Source organism: Acipenser ruthenus, chromosome 6 (genome assembly GCF_902713425.1).
Source record: "Acipenser ruthenus chromosome 6, fAciRut3.2 maternal haplotype, whole genome shotgun sequence".
Classification (NCBI taxonomy): Eukaryota; Metazoa; Chordata; class Actinopteri; order Acipenseriformes; family Acipenseridae; genus Acipenser; species Acipenser ruthenus.
Window position 1 is genome coordinate 28,108,838 of NC_081194.1, and position 17,194 is coordinate 28,126,031.

Here is a 17,194-nt window from a genome sequence, read left to right on the forward strand (position 1 = left end):
ATGTATTAGTGGAATGCAAGCAGAGGCAGTCGCTAATGTACTTAATAGAAAATTTGTGGCTTGCTCTGCTTTTGTTCCTAAAAGGAGTTCCTAAAATGACCTTCCCTAGCTAAGACACTGTACCTCAAGTAGGTGCTGATTAGGATCCAGTATCATAATGTAACCTTCATAGTGTTGTACATGCATTCTTTTTCAATTATAAACAATTTTACCCTACCAGAAAAAGCTATAGGTCCCAGAAATAAAATTCAGCCATCAACGTGCTACTTAAAAATAACACTGACTTGTTTTCAAAAGACTGCAGGAACTGAGATGTACCTGCTCACCGCAATAGTAGTAAGCTATCATACTGTCACATTGTCAGTGGAGGAGAGCAATCCCTGGTTAGCTTTTTTCTACAATGATTAGCAACACTATGCGTTCTTTGAATCACATTTGTTATAAACATTTGCAAGACCTGTGGTCCTGACCACAGTAGAGAAAAAAAAGGATAAATATAGGCCAAATGAAATCTAAAAGATAATGTGTAGTCTACACATAAACCAGTCAAAGTGACAGTTATTATAATGTTGTAGCCCTAATAATAATATAAACAATACACAAATAATAAAAAAGAAAAGCAAAATTATGTTCTGTTTTATTACTTGCTGCCCCAATATACAGAAAGATACTTTAGAGATGTTTTTCAGAGTTGGATGATATTTTAATAATTCAAATGTGTGCTTATAAATCTTTTTTTCACAGGAGAACTCTTGAATGAGAATAGTGGGTGCATCTGCTACTACCTGAAAGAATGAAAATGCTAATTCCGAGACTGCAGCCAATATAATATGTCAATATACCACCTAGCTTCGGGACAGATCGGGGTTGCAAGAAGCAGTTCACAATGCAGAAAAAGTACTGAAAGTTATTTCAAGTGATCCTGGAAGATACAGTAGAAATGTATGCTCTTTAAAGACTTTTCTTTTATGTCAGGATGAGAGGGAAAGTACAGTATGACCATTAATACTGAATAGCAATGACTGCCTAAATAACTGCCTAAACCCATCCCACTGGCTCTGATTTTAGGATTTTACCTAATGTAGCATTATTTCTGACCCCTCCCATTTAATTTTTTTAAGTAGAGTTAAACCAGGTGTAATCCTGACAATATACTTATTAATAAAGACTGGTATTAGAGATGCAGTTTAGCACTAGTCTTGGACTACCGTTCCTAAGACAACAATAGGTATTGTCCAAGATTAGTGTTAATCGGGGTCTGTGAAACTAGCTGTATATTTGCTAATTGGAAGTGTGCTCTTTTTTCTTTGACAGTAGCCTTCAGAGAAGCAAAACTACACCAGTCACTTGATTGCACTTTGTAGGCCAGACTGTCATATCTATATACAGTAGTACCTGAAGACTCCATAAATACAGATACACTATATACATGTAAATATATTCTAAATGTAATTAGGATAATATTAAGCTTGAATAATATACACAATTATATAGTGGTGGCTTGGTATTTCAAGATTAGATAAATAATTCACGGTAATACAATGGTGACATATAACTGACATATTGTGCTTGTGGGTCCTCCTTACTGCTACCTTCAATATCTAAACTGAAGTGGATGTCATATAGCAAAATGCATTCAAATTAAATATATTTTGCTGTGCGAACAATAGTTATTTAGGAACCATAATCAGTGTCCATATAAGTATAACATCATTTGGTTATTTAGCTTTTGCTTGAATTTTATAGTCACAGGGGATTGTCTTTTTATTTATAGATTCATATCCCTGCATTTGAAATATATTGATGTATTTTATGGCCACATATATGCAGTATTCCTTACATAAATATAACAGGATAATTTAAATGTTTTAAAGAATATATTCAAGAATATATCTCCTGTATTTCATGTAGCCATGTATCTACTAAAAGATATAACGTTAAGATTAAATATTTAATATTTTAAAAAAATGTATAAAGAGAAAACTTATTTACAGTATCTCAAAAGTGGTTAATAATAAATACAGTTAGAATAATAGTTTTGAGTCAGTGAACTGTAGTTTCGTAGTTACATGCTTTAAATACCACAGTCATGTGAGGGCTCTCACAATTACACTCATGTCTGCATTATACATCAGAGGTGTTTCTCATTTTTTGTCCATTCTCTGTATTTCATCAAACCAAATCATTTAACTTCTGAGGAGCTAGGAACTGGATAATTATCACCTTAACCATGAATATGTGTCAAACAACAACAGCCTTTATTGAACACATGCAATCTGATAATAGAAGCCAGGGTTCGTTTGAACCACTCATAAAAAGCAGGACTCAGAAGCGTTATTTAATATGGGTATTTTCACATTCCACAGATAAGAAGTTCACAAGATTAAAGCATATTTTTTGTAGCACTTTTTCAGTTCATGATTATTACCTCACTTTTTTGTTGGTGATAATTACTTCATATTTTAACCAATATTATGTATAAAATCTATTCATTATATGCTTTACTGCAGACTGGTTTGCTTATTTTTGCTTCTTTAACACATGTTGTTCAATAAAATACTCCAAAGAACTTGAAATGGGTTGTGCCTATTTTAACATAACATGCACAAAACTAAGTACATCAAATAAAAAATGAGTTATTTTAAATGCTTACATAATATAAGATGTAACATCAAATGTAAAAGTGTATTTTTCCTTTCTTAAATAATATTACCAACATACTATATAACCAGTGTTTATCACCACTGAATACTATTCACAGTCACAATATTTGAAGTAATCTAGAAGAAAGAAATTCATGGAAAGCTGTGGAATGTTCATGTACTTGCTAGGAAATTACAAATTCAATAGGATGCTAAAAGCATAGGATGCTAAAGAATAGCATTCTTTAGCAAATGCTACCACATAGCATTTGCATAGCATGTTGATTATCAGCTCAGATTAGACATGTTTAAACATGTTTTGTGCTGACACTGTCATTGAAGTAATTACATGGGTAATTACACTTTATATTTTCAGGCATTTTGATGACAACAGGTGGACTGAAAAACAATATTTACATAAACTCTTTCAACTCTACTGCGCAACTCAAACTAAAACCAAAAGATATCCAGATTTCTATATCAATGTTCCAGAACTTCCCAGCACATATTAAACCATAAATGACCCAGACTCCAGCATCACAAGGAAGAAAAACAGCGAGACCATGTCATTTCAAAACTATCCCCTTTGCAAATATACTTCCATAAAAATACAACATGTACTGTATCATAAAATAACTTTTTTATTTTGTATTGCTCACTAAACAATAACAAAAAAAACAAACAAAAAAAACCCAGCAAAGTTATTAATAGAAATCCTTTACCAAATTATACAGGCCCATGGTTGAACACAAAAGGAACAATATTCTGTTGCTTACTGTTATTTCAAAACACACTTTAATTGTCTTTTTTAGTGACCTTAACAATAAAAAAAATGTAATAGCAAAAACAAAACACAAATACAAAATAAATGGAGCAATTATCATGTACTTTTATTTACTTTTCCATTATTATTATTATTATTATTATTATTATTATTATTATTATTATTATTATTACTCACAAGTTGTATATCGTTATGTACGGTTTTCCAACCCAATACACAGTACATGTGTACATCTACTGCTCAAACCCAGAATATGTCCTCTCTTCTCATCTCTTTCTACTTTCCAAATTCTTGGCCTGATAATTCAGCCTCCCGTTTTTACAATTACATTATCATCAGATGCCAGTGTTCACAAGTCATTAAATGGGTAAGTCTTTATTGGGTCATTAGTATGAAATGTTATGGGTTAAAAATCAATTTTGGAATATGAGCTGTTCGTCGACTCCTGTTATGGTGAGGTGAGCGGCTCAGGGTTTGCTGGGTTGCATCACCGTTCAGCAAGCTTCCCCAGAGCTATTAATAGAATGACGTCACCTCCCTGACACGCTGTCCTAGTAAAATACCAGAGTCAGAGCTTCCCACCTCGCACTATATAAAGGGCGTGATGCAACGTAAGTACGAGATCTGTAAGTTTTCTCTGAAACTAAATAGACTCATAAGCTGGAAGAGAAGAAAAATATTATATCGGACAACGGTTTCTTGACTTACAGAGCGACAAAAAGAAAGGTAGGCGAATCAATGGTTGTTGTTTTACAGTAGAAGTTGCGGATATTGTTCCCATGACTGTGTCTTCGGACATGGTACAGTGTAATAGCAGTGTAGTAGTAGTACTAGGAGCTGCAATGGTTTCTTATTCCTGAAGGTATATTCCTAGGAGCTGCACTGTGTCTTTGTTTTGCTCCGGGATGGTAATGCTGTTTAAATCGGATCGGATTATTTGTTTTGTGCGGTAAACAAAGTATATATATATATATATATATATATATATATATATATATATATATATATATATATATATATATATATATATATCAAAATAATTTAAATCTATAATGTGTAGTTAACGTCCATAATGTGCTGTATACAAAGTATAGATTATAAAATAAAACTTTATACAGCAGCCTAGCCTTGTTGAATCTGTCCGGTTGATGTTTACATGTGTTTAAAGTACATAATGTACAACAAAAGTCTTTGACCATGTATTTTGCGAATTTTAGTAACATAGCCCTCCTATAATACACTATTCTAAATAGGTTTCAGAGCATTTGCTTAACATTCTGGTGATGCAATAATAGGTCGTATATCTGGTGTTTCCTGTATAGCTGAGTAAAAAGTTCAGAAGTCCGGGACCATGAACCCAAATGATGCAAAATAACTATGACTTAGCCTAGTACTGAAGACATGGCGCATTTGGGGTTAGTGTGAGTTCGAAAGATGACAGTGTACGACTATGTAACAACCTTAATTCGTCATGGATATTCTATATTCAGAAAAGACGCGCTATTGAATTTATGGTGACCATGGTTTACATGTTTAGTTTAGTTTTCTGTTTCACTTTTATTATAGTAGTAAAGTAGTAAGTTACACTAGGACAAAGCTACTAGTTAGGAGGATTATTTAATGATCCTTTTAAGGCTAGAAGTAATTTAAGGCGTACTGTCTTGGGCAGAATGTAGTGAGTTATGTTGAGTTAAATTGCTTTGCTTATAAGTAGTTGGGTGAGTAAACACCTATTAACAAAAAACAAAACTGAAGGGAATTATTCTAACTTCCTCCTGTGACTTACACTATGTCATGCCCTGACAAATCCCTGTGCGGGTTACTGTATTGTGTCCTGGGTTAACATGTTTACATATTTGGGTTGTCTCCAGGGGGTTATCCACCAAATGAGTCAACCCAGATATTTTTCTAATTGTGTAAATGTGAGGGAATTTTCAAAAAGTGTCTGCGAAATATAACCGCTATTTCCTAGAACCTGTTTTGTAAATGTCCCTATTGTAAAAAAAAAAAAAAAAAAAACTGTAGTTTTTGTTTGACAGGGGCTTTCAGGAAAGGTTTGAGGTCATTTCTTGTAATATGATTTTGGATTATATATTTTTGTGTGGCCAGGTTTTGATTTGGGGTTGTTCAGGTACTGTTTTGTTCTTTTCAAACCTGTCATTATCTAAATAAAATAAGAATGGGTTTGATCAGTGATTGTGGGTAATTGACATATAGCTAATTTAAAGAGTCTACAAATATTCAGGGGGTCATTTCTTTGAAAAATGAAAGGGAAGAGTTACTGGTGCCATTTGACAAAATAGTTTTTAAAAAGAGTCAGGTTGGAAAAGTAATATTCTTTCAGTAACTTGTAATGCTTGTTTTTACTATTGGGATAAAGACTGTCATACAAGTCATTTTTAGATATTTATTTCTGTTTTGAAACATTTTCCTACTCGTGTGAAAACACATCTTAAATTCCTGGAATATGATTAAATCTCCTCTTGGCCTTTGTGGCCAGTATTGACTGTATTTACTTTGCAAGATAGTATCTCAGTTCACACTACATTATTATTATTATTTTTGCTCCTTAGTACTATGATGCTTCATTACCCTGGCTTGGGTCCCTCAGAAATCAGTGCTACTGCAGTGGTACCTTGTTTGTCTCCTCCGGTGTCATTCGGCTTTGAAGAATTCACAAATTTGACCCCTTTGGTAAAGGAAGAGCTGAGGTTCGCAATCCATAACAAGCGTCTAGCAAACGGAATGAACTCGACAATGGAGTGCATGACCATGAACACTGAAAGACCCACAGAACATCCACGTGTAAAGAAAGAGGTATTTACTGTTTCTTTACTTGAGAAATATGCGGTTTTAGAACTTGTATTTCTCATGCTTCAATATTCTTTCCAAAATCAGAGGTATATTAAGATTTTCTTTTAATGTTAATTACCTTCCAAAAATTAATTGAGCCTTCTTAAACCTTCTCAAATGTTTTGTTTAATATATCACCGAATAACTGCTTAAGTTAACAGTGTAATTACAAAATAACTCATTTTTAAAGTTTATTTTAAGGCATGTTCAGACCCTGTGTCTCTTTCCCTCTTTATGATGAATTCATGTTAGGTTTGGGTTTGTGGAATGCATAATTAATTAATGTCTACTTCTTATTAGTTCCATTTTCATTATTATGTAATTACAGTGTTATTAGTGAACCATTATATTCTATAAACTTTACTCAGCAATTTCCAAAGAAGGATTGCTGTTTATTATTGTGGTTCAACACACATTCCAACCTTTGGAAAAGAAAGTGAAATAAGATAAGTGTGAGTAAATCAGACTGCTACAATGATGAATTGCTTCATTGAGCTCCACAATATGACTAATTTTATTTAGAAGGAAAGATTGGACAATCTGTAGTTTTCCATAGAAGCAAGTCAGAATTAAAATGTAAATGATGTTGTGTAATGTTTAACATTAACCAAAATACTAATGAAACACAAAAAATATATTATCTTCTGTTATTCACTTCTTTATGAAATGGTATCTAAAGAAGTTATTTGCATATAGTACAGTTGCAAAATAACATTTCTCCTTACCACAACTTTTGATTTTGGTACAAACTACAGGTAGTGGACAAAAAATGGAAACACCAATGTAAAGTCACTTAAGAGGGCATTGGGCCACTATGGTAACCCGCTCTGTGGAGTTCTTAGCGGATCGTTTTTGATGAAACTGGCTGCTCGCGCCCCAGGTTGAAATTTGCAATCAATTGATCTGAAGTTGCTCGTCTGTTTTCCCTTGGACTTCGAATTAATGCACGGATGTCACGATCCTGGAGTATGTGCTTCCGCCCACTGTTGCCCTTTGCTGATGCTGTCTTTCCCTCGGAGTTCCATGCCGACATCACCTTAGACACCGTTGCTCGTGAAACATCAGCAAGTTGAGCTGTCTTGGTCACTGAAGCTCCTGCCAAACGCGCCCCAACAATCACCCCTCTTTCAAAGTCACTGAGGTCTCCTCTTGTAGCCATGCTAGCCATAATTATAGGCAACCAGGCCTGTCCAGCATTTTTATACATGACCCTAAGCATGCTGGGATGTTATTTGCTTAGTTAACGCATGAGCCCTTGGAAGCCCTTGCTTTCAATATACTTGGTGTCCCTCATTTACCCAGGTGTTTCCATTTTTGTGTCCACTACCTGTAGGTTATACCAACCAAATAATACCTAATGGGCTGAGAAAGGGAAGTGTTTTCTCAATGTCAGAGGAATAATAACATGAGAATCACCTTAACATTATCAGGATTTATTTTTTTACATGTCTGCATTCAATTATATTTAACATTGCTATTGATCATTATTGGGCACATACTTTGTTTCCTGTTAGGTTTCTACAAATAAAGTAATCCCCCGGTATTTCTTTTCAGATTGCCCCTGAAGAAAGCGAAAGGAGAAAACGACGAAGGGAAAGAAACAAAATAGCTGCCGCCAAATGCAGAAACAAAAAGAAGGAGAGGACAGACATCTTACAGAAAGTAAGTGCTTCTTGGGTAACAAATGAGCAAGTGATAAGACCGTCAAATAGTATTTAGGAAGAGCTACTTCAGGCATCTTACAATAAAGAGAGAAAGATGCGATAAGTGAAGTGGGTTCCGTTGTGTACAGCTATGGCCAAAAGTTTTGAATCACCCAATAGAATGATCTAATTTGGCTTCATAAATTCGAATGAAACCTGCTGAATAATGTTACGTTAACATATAGAATTACATATTGCTTTGTAGTTTTCCATATATTTCTTTGAATGCATGATATTAAATAAAATATCTAAATTATGTTCTATAGTTTTTTTAATTATGTTTCAACCAGAAATTCTATGTGAGGCGAAACTTTTGGCCATAGCTGTAGGATACAGGTTGATAAGATAATTACTTCTCAGGATAGCCAGTGACTCATGCAAAGACCTATCTAAATTTCGACCAAAATATTTTCTAAAAATGAACAAACGTGTCAAAAGCATCAAAAATTGCATAAAAGAAATATCAAATTAAAGTATGTGCTTTTTAAATTACTAAACACACATGGCAAAGTCTTTTGCATTTATATTTTTCAGTCAAATATTTGCATATTCAGAAAAATGTGGTGTTCAAGTTCAGTAACAAACTTTTTAAGTGAAAACTGCAAGAGCTTCTAAATATTTAAACAGTTTAAGTAAGGCCTAATTTATTGTACAGGTTTTGTGTCATAGCCAGAATAGATAAGGATTTTTAGGCATCAGCTAATTCATTGTTCATGCTGTAAGAAACATAAAAAATATGGAATTGAGTCTATTTCAAGATTTAAAAGTAAACATTAAAATGTCATGCAGATGATATACGCTGTACAGCAGGGGTGGCCAAAGTCAGCCCTAGTCTTTGTTCCAAACCAATCCATCCACACCCTAAAGTAGTGAACTATTCCATCAGACCTGTTAAACCTGGAGTGGAACGGAGTGTGATTGGACACCCCTGTGTTACAGTAAGGAAGGGTTATTACCAGTTACTGTATAAGCTTAGGTAAAGGCTCAGTCTCCAGCACTTCAGTATACTGATGAATCAAAACCAAACAAACAGATTAAAAATCTCATTATTCAAATTGCACAATTTGTATCTTCTTGTAGGAGTTGGAAAGAAAACATGCTAACTTTCCAGGAGGGTGTGTCGGGTTCAATGGGGGAGCAGGATAAAAAAAAAAGCAAAATACAATTGTGTGTATTTCACTTAGAAGTTAAGCCACAGCTGCATTTTTCAGCACTGTGAAATTGCCCTGGATTCCATCACCCACCATAATTTATAATTGACATACAATGTGTACTTCAGCATAATGAAAGTTTAGTGCACAATCTAGTAAACTAAAACTTTACTGTATTTTTGTACCTTGTTTAGGAATCAGAAAAACTGGAATCCATCAATGCTAGCCTCAAATCCCAAATCGAGGAGCTGAAGTCAGAGAAGCAACAGCTGGTCTACATGCTAAACCTGCACCGACCGACCTGCATTGTCCGAGCTCAGATCGGAAGGACCCCAGAGGATGAGAGGAACCTCTTCATTCAACAGATCACTGAGGGAACGCTGCAGGGCTAGACAACCCAGATTTAAAAAGACTGAAAGGCAACTTATTGTCTGTCTTCATCTGTGGACACCACTATCTAATGTCCTGATGATCTAGCATCGTCTGCTGCATTTATCATATCAACCTGCTGGCAAAGACATTAGGAAGAAGAATCTGCACTTTATACACAAAAAGGACCTTGGCCCAGTAGGGACTGCTGTAAACTGTAAAAATGGGCTGATGTACTGAACAGCCAGTAGCCTAAGTTAACTGAAGGTTGTATTTTACTATCTGGGGGAAGTATAACAAACACTCTACTCTAAGTTTGTACTAATTAATCTATATTAGAGATATGTATCTTCATGCTTGCCCTGCACTAGTGACAATTGGTGCTACTACTAAGGAATAGATAACCTAAAGTCTATGGATAGGTAATGTCTGTCTTTTCTGGCAAGGAGGCACTTTTAACTGTCTGATAGCTTACGAGTTGTGTGTTATATCATTTTGTTGTAGTCGAGCTGTTTTTTTTTTTTTTTTGTGGTTGGAAACATAGGTTGGCCTTGATTTAAAATTTGAATCCTGATTTTTTTTTTCTTTTTTTTAACATAAATCTTTCATACAACTTTCTTTATGCCTAATTGAGTCACTGTAGCTGGACGAGTCCCATGGTCAAAACTATTCCTTTCAAGTTTGCAATGGGGTGGTACGGATTCATGATCAAGGTTTCCTGAATGCATGATTACACACAGTATCTTTACAATGTGGTTATGCATTTACACTAATGAATGGCAGATTATTGTGTGATATTTATGGTAATACTAAAATCCATTTTAGATACACATGCAATAAATGAGAAGCAAACTATTAAAATAAACGCAACTTCAATCTCGGGGGGAAAAAAAAAGCTTGCAATCAATTTCAGTACTAAAAACTCCTATGTGTTCTAAATTAAATAAAACTAAAACTCAGAGTGAACTGTTAAATTGTGATTCAAGAGAAGTAAATCCTTTACAATAAGGGTCAGTTAAGGTAGCATACAGTAGCTGTTATAAGAAAGAATTATTAAAGACGCAGGCGTCCTGCTTTTTTTTGGCTTACTTCTATTATTATTGCATAGTATAGTTAATCTACCTATCAGCATGCTAGTCGTGACTAAGGTACTACTGAATATTTTAACAGAAAGGGAAGCTAAACTGTTTGAGTCCATTTCTTTGTGTGATTAAATTGTGTTAAACCATTGGTGGTATTATTCTGGGTTCAAACTGTCAAAACTATTTAAGAGTAATAGGCTTAAGCACTTCATGGATGTTAAATTCATGTCTATTGTATTCAGGTAAAACCTAAGATACTCTACAGAAATGCATTAAGGAGACATTTCTATACTGTGTATGTGAATTGTTTTTGATACTTTAATAAAAAAAGACATTGTTCATTAACAGTTTTTGATGTTTCTTTGTATATACAGTCAAACCTGTATTAAAAGTCTCCTGCCTATTGTACATCTAATTTTGCTGTCTTTCGTGCAGTCCAATTAAAATGACAACAGTTACCATTATAAACACCTTGCTAAAAAGGCCATTCAAATGTCAGCAACATAAACTGACCAATATTTTGATTCTAAGTAATGTATCAGTATATGGTTGTGTAAGGTTAAAAATTTCTAGTATGCATATTTGACTGTTATCATAGGCTTACACAGCTATTGCATCACCCAACCAAGATCTGATGAAAGACATGGGATTGAATCACTGTGCAATATGCAGAGGTGAATGAGAATAGAAAAACCCTGCTTTATGTGGTAATGGTTGTGAAAAATTATATCTAAAATACAATAAATAAGTTTAAATATAACACTTGCAGATTAAAAACTTTTTTTTCAGTAAGGCGCTTGACTTAAGCGTCACAAAGATTGAAACCATATGTTTATTATTTATATTTTAAATATTTAAACATATATCCATTAAACATGTTTCTTCTCCTTTAAAGGTATTTGTTTAACCTGCATGAATACCGTCCTTGTTTACAAACATGATCGTTAAACTATTATATGGTTTACTTGTTATTATCATTGTTATTATCCTCTAGTCCCTAACCATTCCCAGTAAAGACTGAAAATTAGCATTACCCCTTCTCTTGGAAGATTACAAAAACATATGGCTATAACAAAACCCTTGTCCCACATGTATAGCTATAGCAACTTCATTAAGGGAAGCGCCCTAATCTAAATACAGCAATACACCATCATATATCAAACACACTTGCTCAACAACATGCATGATACATAATAAACCATGGCTCTATCACCATTAGAATAACATTAACACTTAATGTATGTGTACTTTACTGTAGGTCGGAGCAATACATGGTCATACTATATGAATGTATTTTATATTGTGTAGAGCTAAATATGTAAGTGTACAGCTAAAAAAAAAAAAAAAACTAAAACTTTCAAATTCTATGACTGCTCGCTTACTTTATTCCATGCAGTACAAGCTGACCTTGTAATGCACCGTCAAGGGCGGAGTCTGGTAAGCAGGGTATATGAGCACTTTTGGTTTCTGTTGACATCAGGGCTCTACCACATATATTTATTTTCGCATTTCAGGAGTTAAGCAAACAGAACATTACCCAATGCCCATATGTCATTAGACACTCCCTAGGAGAGGGAGTGTTAGTTTGAGGTCACAGTTAATGTCACTCTGCTGGGTTTTTGGTATTTTAGTGTATTGCATGATAATTTGAATGTTTTGGTCATCAGCACTTAAAGTATATATCAGATTTTCAAAATGAACAGTAATGAAATAGCGTTTATGACAATATAGGATAGGTAGCTATGAAGTACTTGTACAGTGTGCATCACATTATAATTCACCTATCCAGTAGACGCACACACTGTAGATAGTGTAACTTGATTGTGACTTTGTAGAAAGAGAAGTAAAAATCCCCATAGACAAATAAGATGTAAGGAGTCTTCAAAAGTACTATCTAATCCTCTCTTTCGTCTGCTTATACATGGGGCAGTGCCAGCTGTGATTCATTGCATTGTGATTTAGATTAGAATACTGTAGCAGAAATGCATTTCATGTGTAACCTAAGCTGGACCAGAAACCCACGCCTTTTGTGCTGAATTGATAGCGGAGGTAGTCTTTACTGGCCTAGATTTGCAGTAGGCAGACCAATAAAGTTATTTATAGTGTGTTCATGTGTGTTCCAAAGCATATGTATGTTTTTAGTCATATTTCAATGGTCAGCTTGTGTGGCAAAACAACATGTCACAATCCTAGTCACTGGAGTGGAGTTTCTGGGATAAACATAAAACCCAATGGTTCTACGTGGACTTAGTCCCTCAGTGATTATGTCTTCCCTCACTCATTGATTGTTCTTGCATTAGCTACATATAACTTGTTCCCTCTCTATCTTTGTTTCGGCTATGCCTTCATCCAGAGGCGGGTTAATATTGAGTTAATGGGCTAATTTTGTATGTGTGCTACTCTCAAGAACACTGGCTAATGCATCCCAAAGGTGTAATGAAGCCAGATGTTCTGGTATGTGAGTAAACCAATGTCAAATAACCCAACAGCACTATGATGCCAAATTGAAATGTTCTGTTACTGTGTGGGTATCCAATGAAAAACGTGAGAGACACAGAGGGTTTGAGCTTGAAAACGCCGCTCAGGTGTTCGGGCTTTATTATTTACAGGTAGCTGTTACAATTGCAGTGTTGGTGGCTGGCACTAGGGTACCAGCAATGGTAGCCCTAGTGCGGGAGGATATATGCCATGCAGTACCATGCAGTACATGAATATACAAAATGCAAAACAAAACACTGTACAAAAACAATTAAGAAAACAAAAGGTGGCCAAGCTCGAGCCATGTGCTACCTCCGCTATACAGAAGGGTCCCGCACCATGAACGCTACACTAGCATAAACTAAATAAGCACTAAAATCCCCTAAATTAATCCCTTACTACGTAAACCAAGGATTCCGGTTCAACACGCGATGGTCCTCGGTCTAGGTTCACTCACCATGGTTTAACACACAGTCAGGCTTTTAGCTTGTAGCTTGTAACAATACAACGCACATCATGGAACAGAACCCAGGACTGACTTTCCAGCCCCTTTTTAAAGGCAGGTGACCAGGGTTAATTGATTGTCAATTGTTCCATTCACACCTGGTCACCTGCTGTACATTGAGTTTCAATTAGGCAGATTGTTTTAGAAAAAATACAAATTAAACCCATTTTTCAGCTACCACTCCACAAACCACCTTTATAATCAACACAAAACCATATTTTACAGGTGCAAGCCTCAGCCCTTCCACAGTATGGCAGTCAAATACATCCCGAGTACTGCTGTAAATACAAAAATAGATCTATGAAACATGGAAAAAAATAGATTACCATCACCTACATTCAACATATGCATGTGTAAATATCTAAGTGTGACATAAACTCAAATTCTTATACACCCAATAACTTGCGCTATGAATGTTCTTAACATGTATCATCAATTTTAGATTAGTGGTTCTGTAGATATTTGTTCAAATGTGAGTGTGCACTACAGACAGTAGGACAGACATATATCCCTATACAGGGGCTAAAGAGAGTCCCAGGCAAGTTTAATCACAATTGGACATACGTACATACAAATAGTATTAGCTGTGATTGAAGACTTTTTCAACACAGTTTCTATTTGATTCCTGGCAGTTCCTCAGTGAGTGTGGTCATTCTGTTGCCATGGATTTCAGAAATATATATACACAAACAATGCATGCTTCTACTTACAGTGTTAACCACAAACTGATGGAGCGTTTCAAATTTCAACTATAGTACATAATTCAGAACTGTGCCGGCTGCATTCAACAGCACAAAATCATCTCCGGATTTGAGCATTTTTACATTTAACAGCCTTCTCTGGCACCTTTAGCTTTATCATGCTGTATATGGCCTACTACAGCTTCTCGTATCTGTTTTGCATATCAACTTACCCTTGCTGACTCATTCTTGAATGTTTTAGGTTGTGGATTACTGGCAGTTGGGATGACATAAAGTGATCAAATAAAAATTGGTAGCTCTCACCTGAAGGTATAACTATATTAGGTGTTTAATAATCCTTCTGTTTGACACCCAAGATACTGGCTTTGTTTAAAACAACTGTCAAATGTCATTAACTATGAGTCATGTCTTTGGTCATTTTATCAGAGACATATTTGTCTCGCCTCAATTGATGACATTTCCTTTGAAACTTCACAGGTGCAGCTCATTAAAACTTGAGGTGGAGTTCAGTTCAATACAAGTGCCAGTATCTTAGTGACATACAGTACTTCCCTGTCACAACCATATACAAAATTAGTATTTATCCATCTTCTAAAAATGTAAGTGAGACATAGATAGATGCCTCAATAAATACCCTGATTCTGATATTGACAATAACATCACACGTTTTATAACACTTGGATATGAAGTTCTTTAGATGTACATTTTTAATCACACATTATGACATTGGTCATAAATCAACTGGGAATTTCTCAACATTTATTCAGGATCGTTCACCAAGAGAAAAAGCGTGTCTAAATGACTGGCCATGCATACACGGCTGTGATGGGGTGCAGCCTATTTTGTGGTGGTTTTGTGTTTTTTGTATTGTTTAGAGTGAGTTTGGGGTGTGGTTCAGTGAGTTTGTGTGAGGAATGTGTGGAATGTGCCTTGGCTAATGAGGTGCGAATTGCCCAATTAGCCCAGGCACCTGTATAAAAGGGAGTGTTAGGGGGTGAGTGTTTGTGAGAGTGAGAAGACCTATATGAGAGAGTGTGTGTGGTTATTTTTGGTATAGTTTGTTTAGAGCCTGTTTTTGTGTTTGTCTTTTTGGTTGGCCATTGTGCCTTTTGTTTTGTGTATTTTGTTTATTTAAAAGTCTTTTATTTTCCCTGCACATCCTGACTCTGAGTCTCCTTACCCCGGTCAGCCTGTCACAACGGCACAATGTCATCAGCTATCAGGCAGCATTTTACTGGCTATATCGTGGACAATGTTAAGCCAAGGTCTCCGCACATCGGACGCAAAGCGATTTGTCCTGCGATAAAATGGTGACTCTCCTCTGATTGTATGATCAGCTGCAAAAATAGTCCTGTTATACAGCTAATAAAAATGTAGAATACATAATAGCTTTTCAGAATACTTATTTCAGTAAAGGTAAATGAATCATACACACCAGCTATATCCAGTTCCCTGGAAATGGACTGCCAGATGTTCTCCTTCATTGCCGCGTCTTTATAATGTTTGTGTCCTTTATTGTACACCTCTGGGTATTATGATACTGCAAGCATGGCCGGATTAACCTAAACACAAATTACGCTATAGCGTAGGACCCCCATCAGCCGTTTGTTTGGGTCATTTTACAAAAACTGTATGCGGAGAACGGGCCCACACACAAGAAGAGAGGTGCACAGAAGCTTGCTTTTGGTTAATTTTGTTATTTTATGAAGGCTAGGCATTTCTTTCTTGATTACAGCATACCTGGTCTCTGAGTCTCTCATGCAAGCAACTTCCTGCTAATGTACAATACCAAATGCCCCACGCCCTCTACCTCCTGGGAAAGATCCATCCCTAGTCCTACTATGACAGAGGCATCAGTCTGCAGGATAAAAGGCTAAAGCTAAAACTTTTGGCCATAGCTGTACATTATATTTGAGTACCACGCCTACTGTGTGGTACTACGATTCCATTTTTCAACAATATTGTAGCAGAAAGTCAGTCACATAGTGCATACCGCTCATGTGTGTCCGGCTGGGGACTAGTGGTATCACTCCGCAAAAATGCCCAGAGGTGCTGCACCACCTAGTGTGTTCAGGCCTTTTGGAAGGGTTCCCAAACGTTCTTGGCTCAAGGCCCCCTGTGACATTAGGCATCCTGACTGAGGTCTCCCACCTGAAATTTTGATTTTGATACCTAGTGAGAGAGGTTGTTCATTTGCACGGGTAAAAGTGCTACTGCTTTCATTATGTTCAGAATCATTTCTCTGACTTTTGAGAAATTGCTCCATAATTACTGTGCTCAGTTGTACACCGTCTGACTGCAAATGCCTGGCTTAAGTTTAATAACGTGAAAAAAAAAGATTTACTAGTACACTTTCTGTATTACATCTGCTTCATATTTTTTATTTTGCTCTTAAACAATATTTGTTTCCATACTCATCTTTCCTCATTTGTGTAGAATATTCAACTTTATGAGCTGGTATTTTCAGCCAGAATTTTTGTAATGCATTACATTTTTAAAAGATGGTTTGGTACTGATGGAAATGAGGATGGTGTTTCACTAGAGTTACAGATTATAACACTCATATAAAACCAGCTGCAGTTTCTAAAGAAAGCACAAGATGTCCACACAACCAAGGCACTAAAATTAAGCCCATTCAGAACTGTTGGTTTCGTCTGCTGAGTTGCATATCTGCTTATAAATGTCACCAGGCTAGTCTTGGCATAATGACACTTGGATTTTTTTATAATACAATGTTGAATTCATTGTTTTGGAACTCATAAATAATATTTGATAGACCTAAGAAGATTTACAGAGGTTTAGACTTTTGCATTTTCATACTTTAACAAAGCATGGCTATCTTTTATTATACTTTCACTAAACTATGCAGCCTGTGACTATAGTGTACCGTCACAGTAACAACGGTTCAGATTTTAAATGCCTTTTA

At 35.6% G+C, this 17,194-nt stretch overlaps 1 protein-coding gene across 1 annotated transcript; it reads left to right on the top strand.

Annotated features, from left to right (window-relative positions):
* The first annotated feature begins 3,998 nt into the window (after positions 1 to 3,998).
* Positions 3,999 to 10,929, top strand: LOC117410844 (cyclic AMP-dependent transcription factor ATF-3-like). Its single transcript, XM_034017732.2, has 4 exons — positions 3,999 to 4,152; positions 6,000 to 6,243; positions 7,834 to 7,941; positions 9,328 to 10,929. The coding sequence occupies exons 2-4, from the start codon at positions 6,004 to 6,006 to the stop codon at positions 9,523 to 9,525; spliced, it is 546 nt and encodes a 181-aa protein (XP_033873623.1). The 5' UTR covers positions 3,999 to 4,152; positions 6,000 to 6,003; the 3' UTR covers positions 9,526 to 10,929.
* Positions 10,930 to 17,194: the final 6,265 nt, after the last annotated feature.

What these genes read in the sequence shown, in the direction of transcription:
- LOC117410844 (XM_034017732.2), top strand. Translation starts at nt 6,004, where the DNA reads ATGATGCTTCATTACCCTGGCTTGGGTCCCTCAGAAATCAGTGCTACT. An exon ending in ATCCACGTGTAAAGAAAGAG is followed by an intron (nt 6,244 to 7,833) that starts GTATTTACTGTT and finishes ATTTCTTTTCAG; the next exon opens with ATTGCCCCTGAAGAAAGCGA. An exon ending in GGACAGACATCTTACAGAAA is followed by an intron (nt 7,942 to 9,327) that starts GTAAGTGCTTCT and finishes TACCTTGTTTAG; the next exon opens with GAATCAGAAAAACTGGAATC.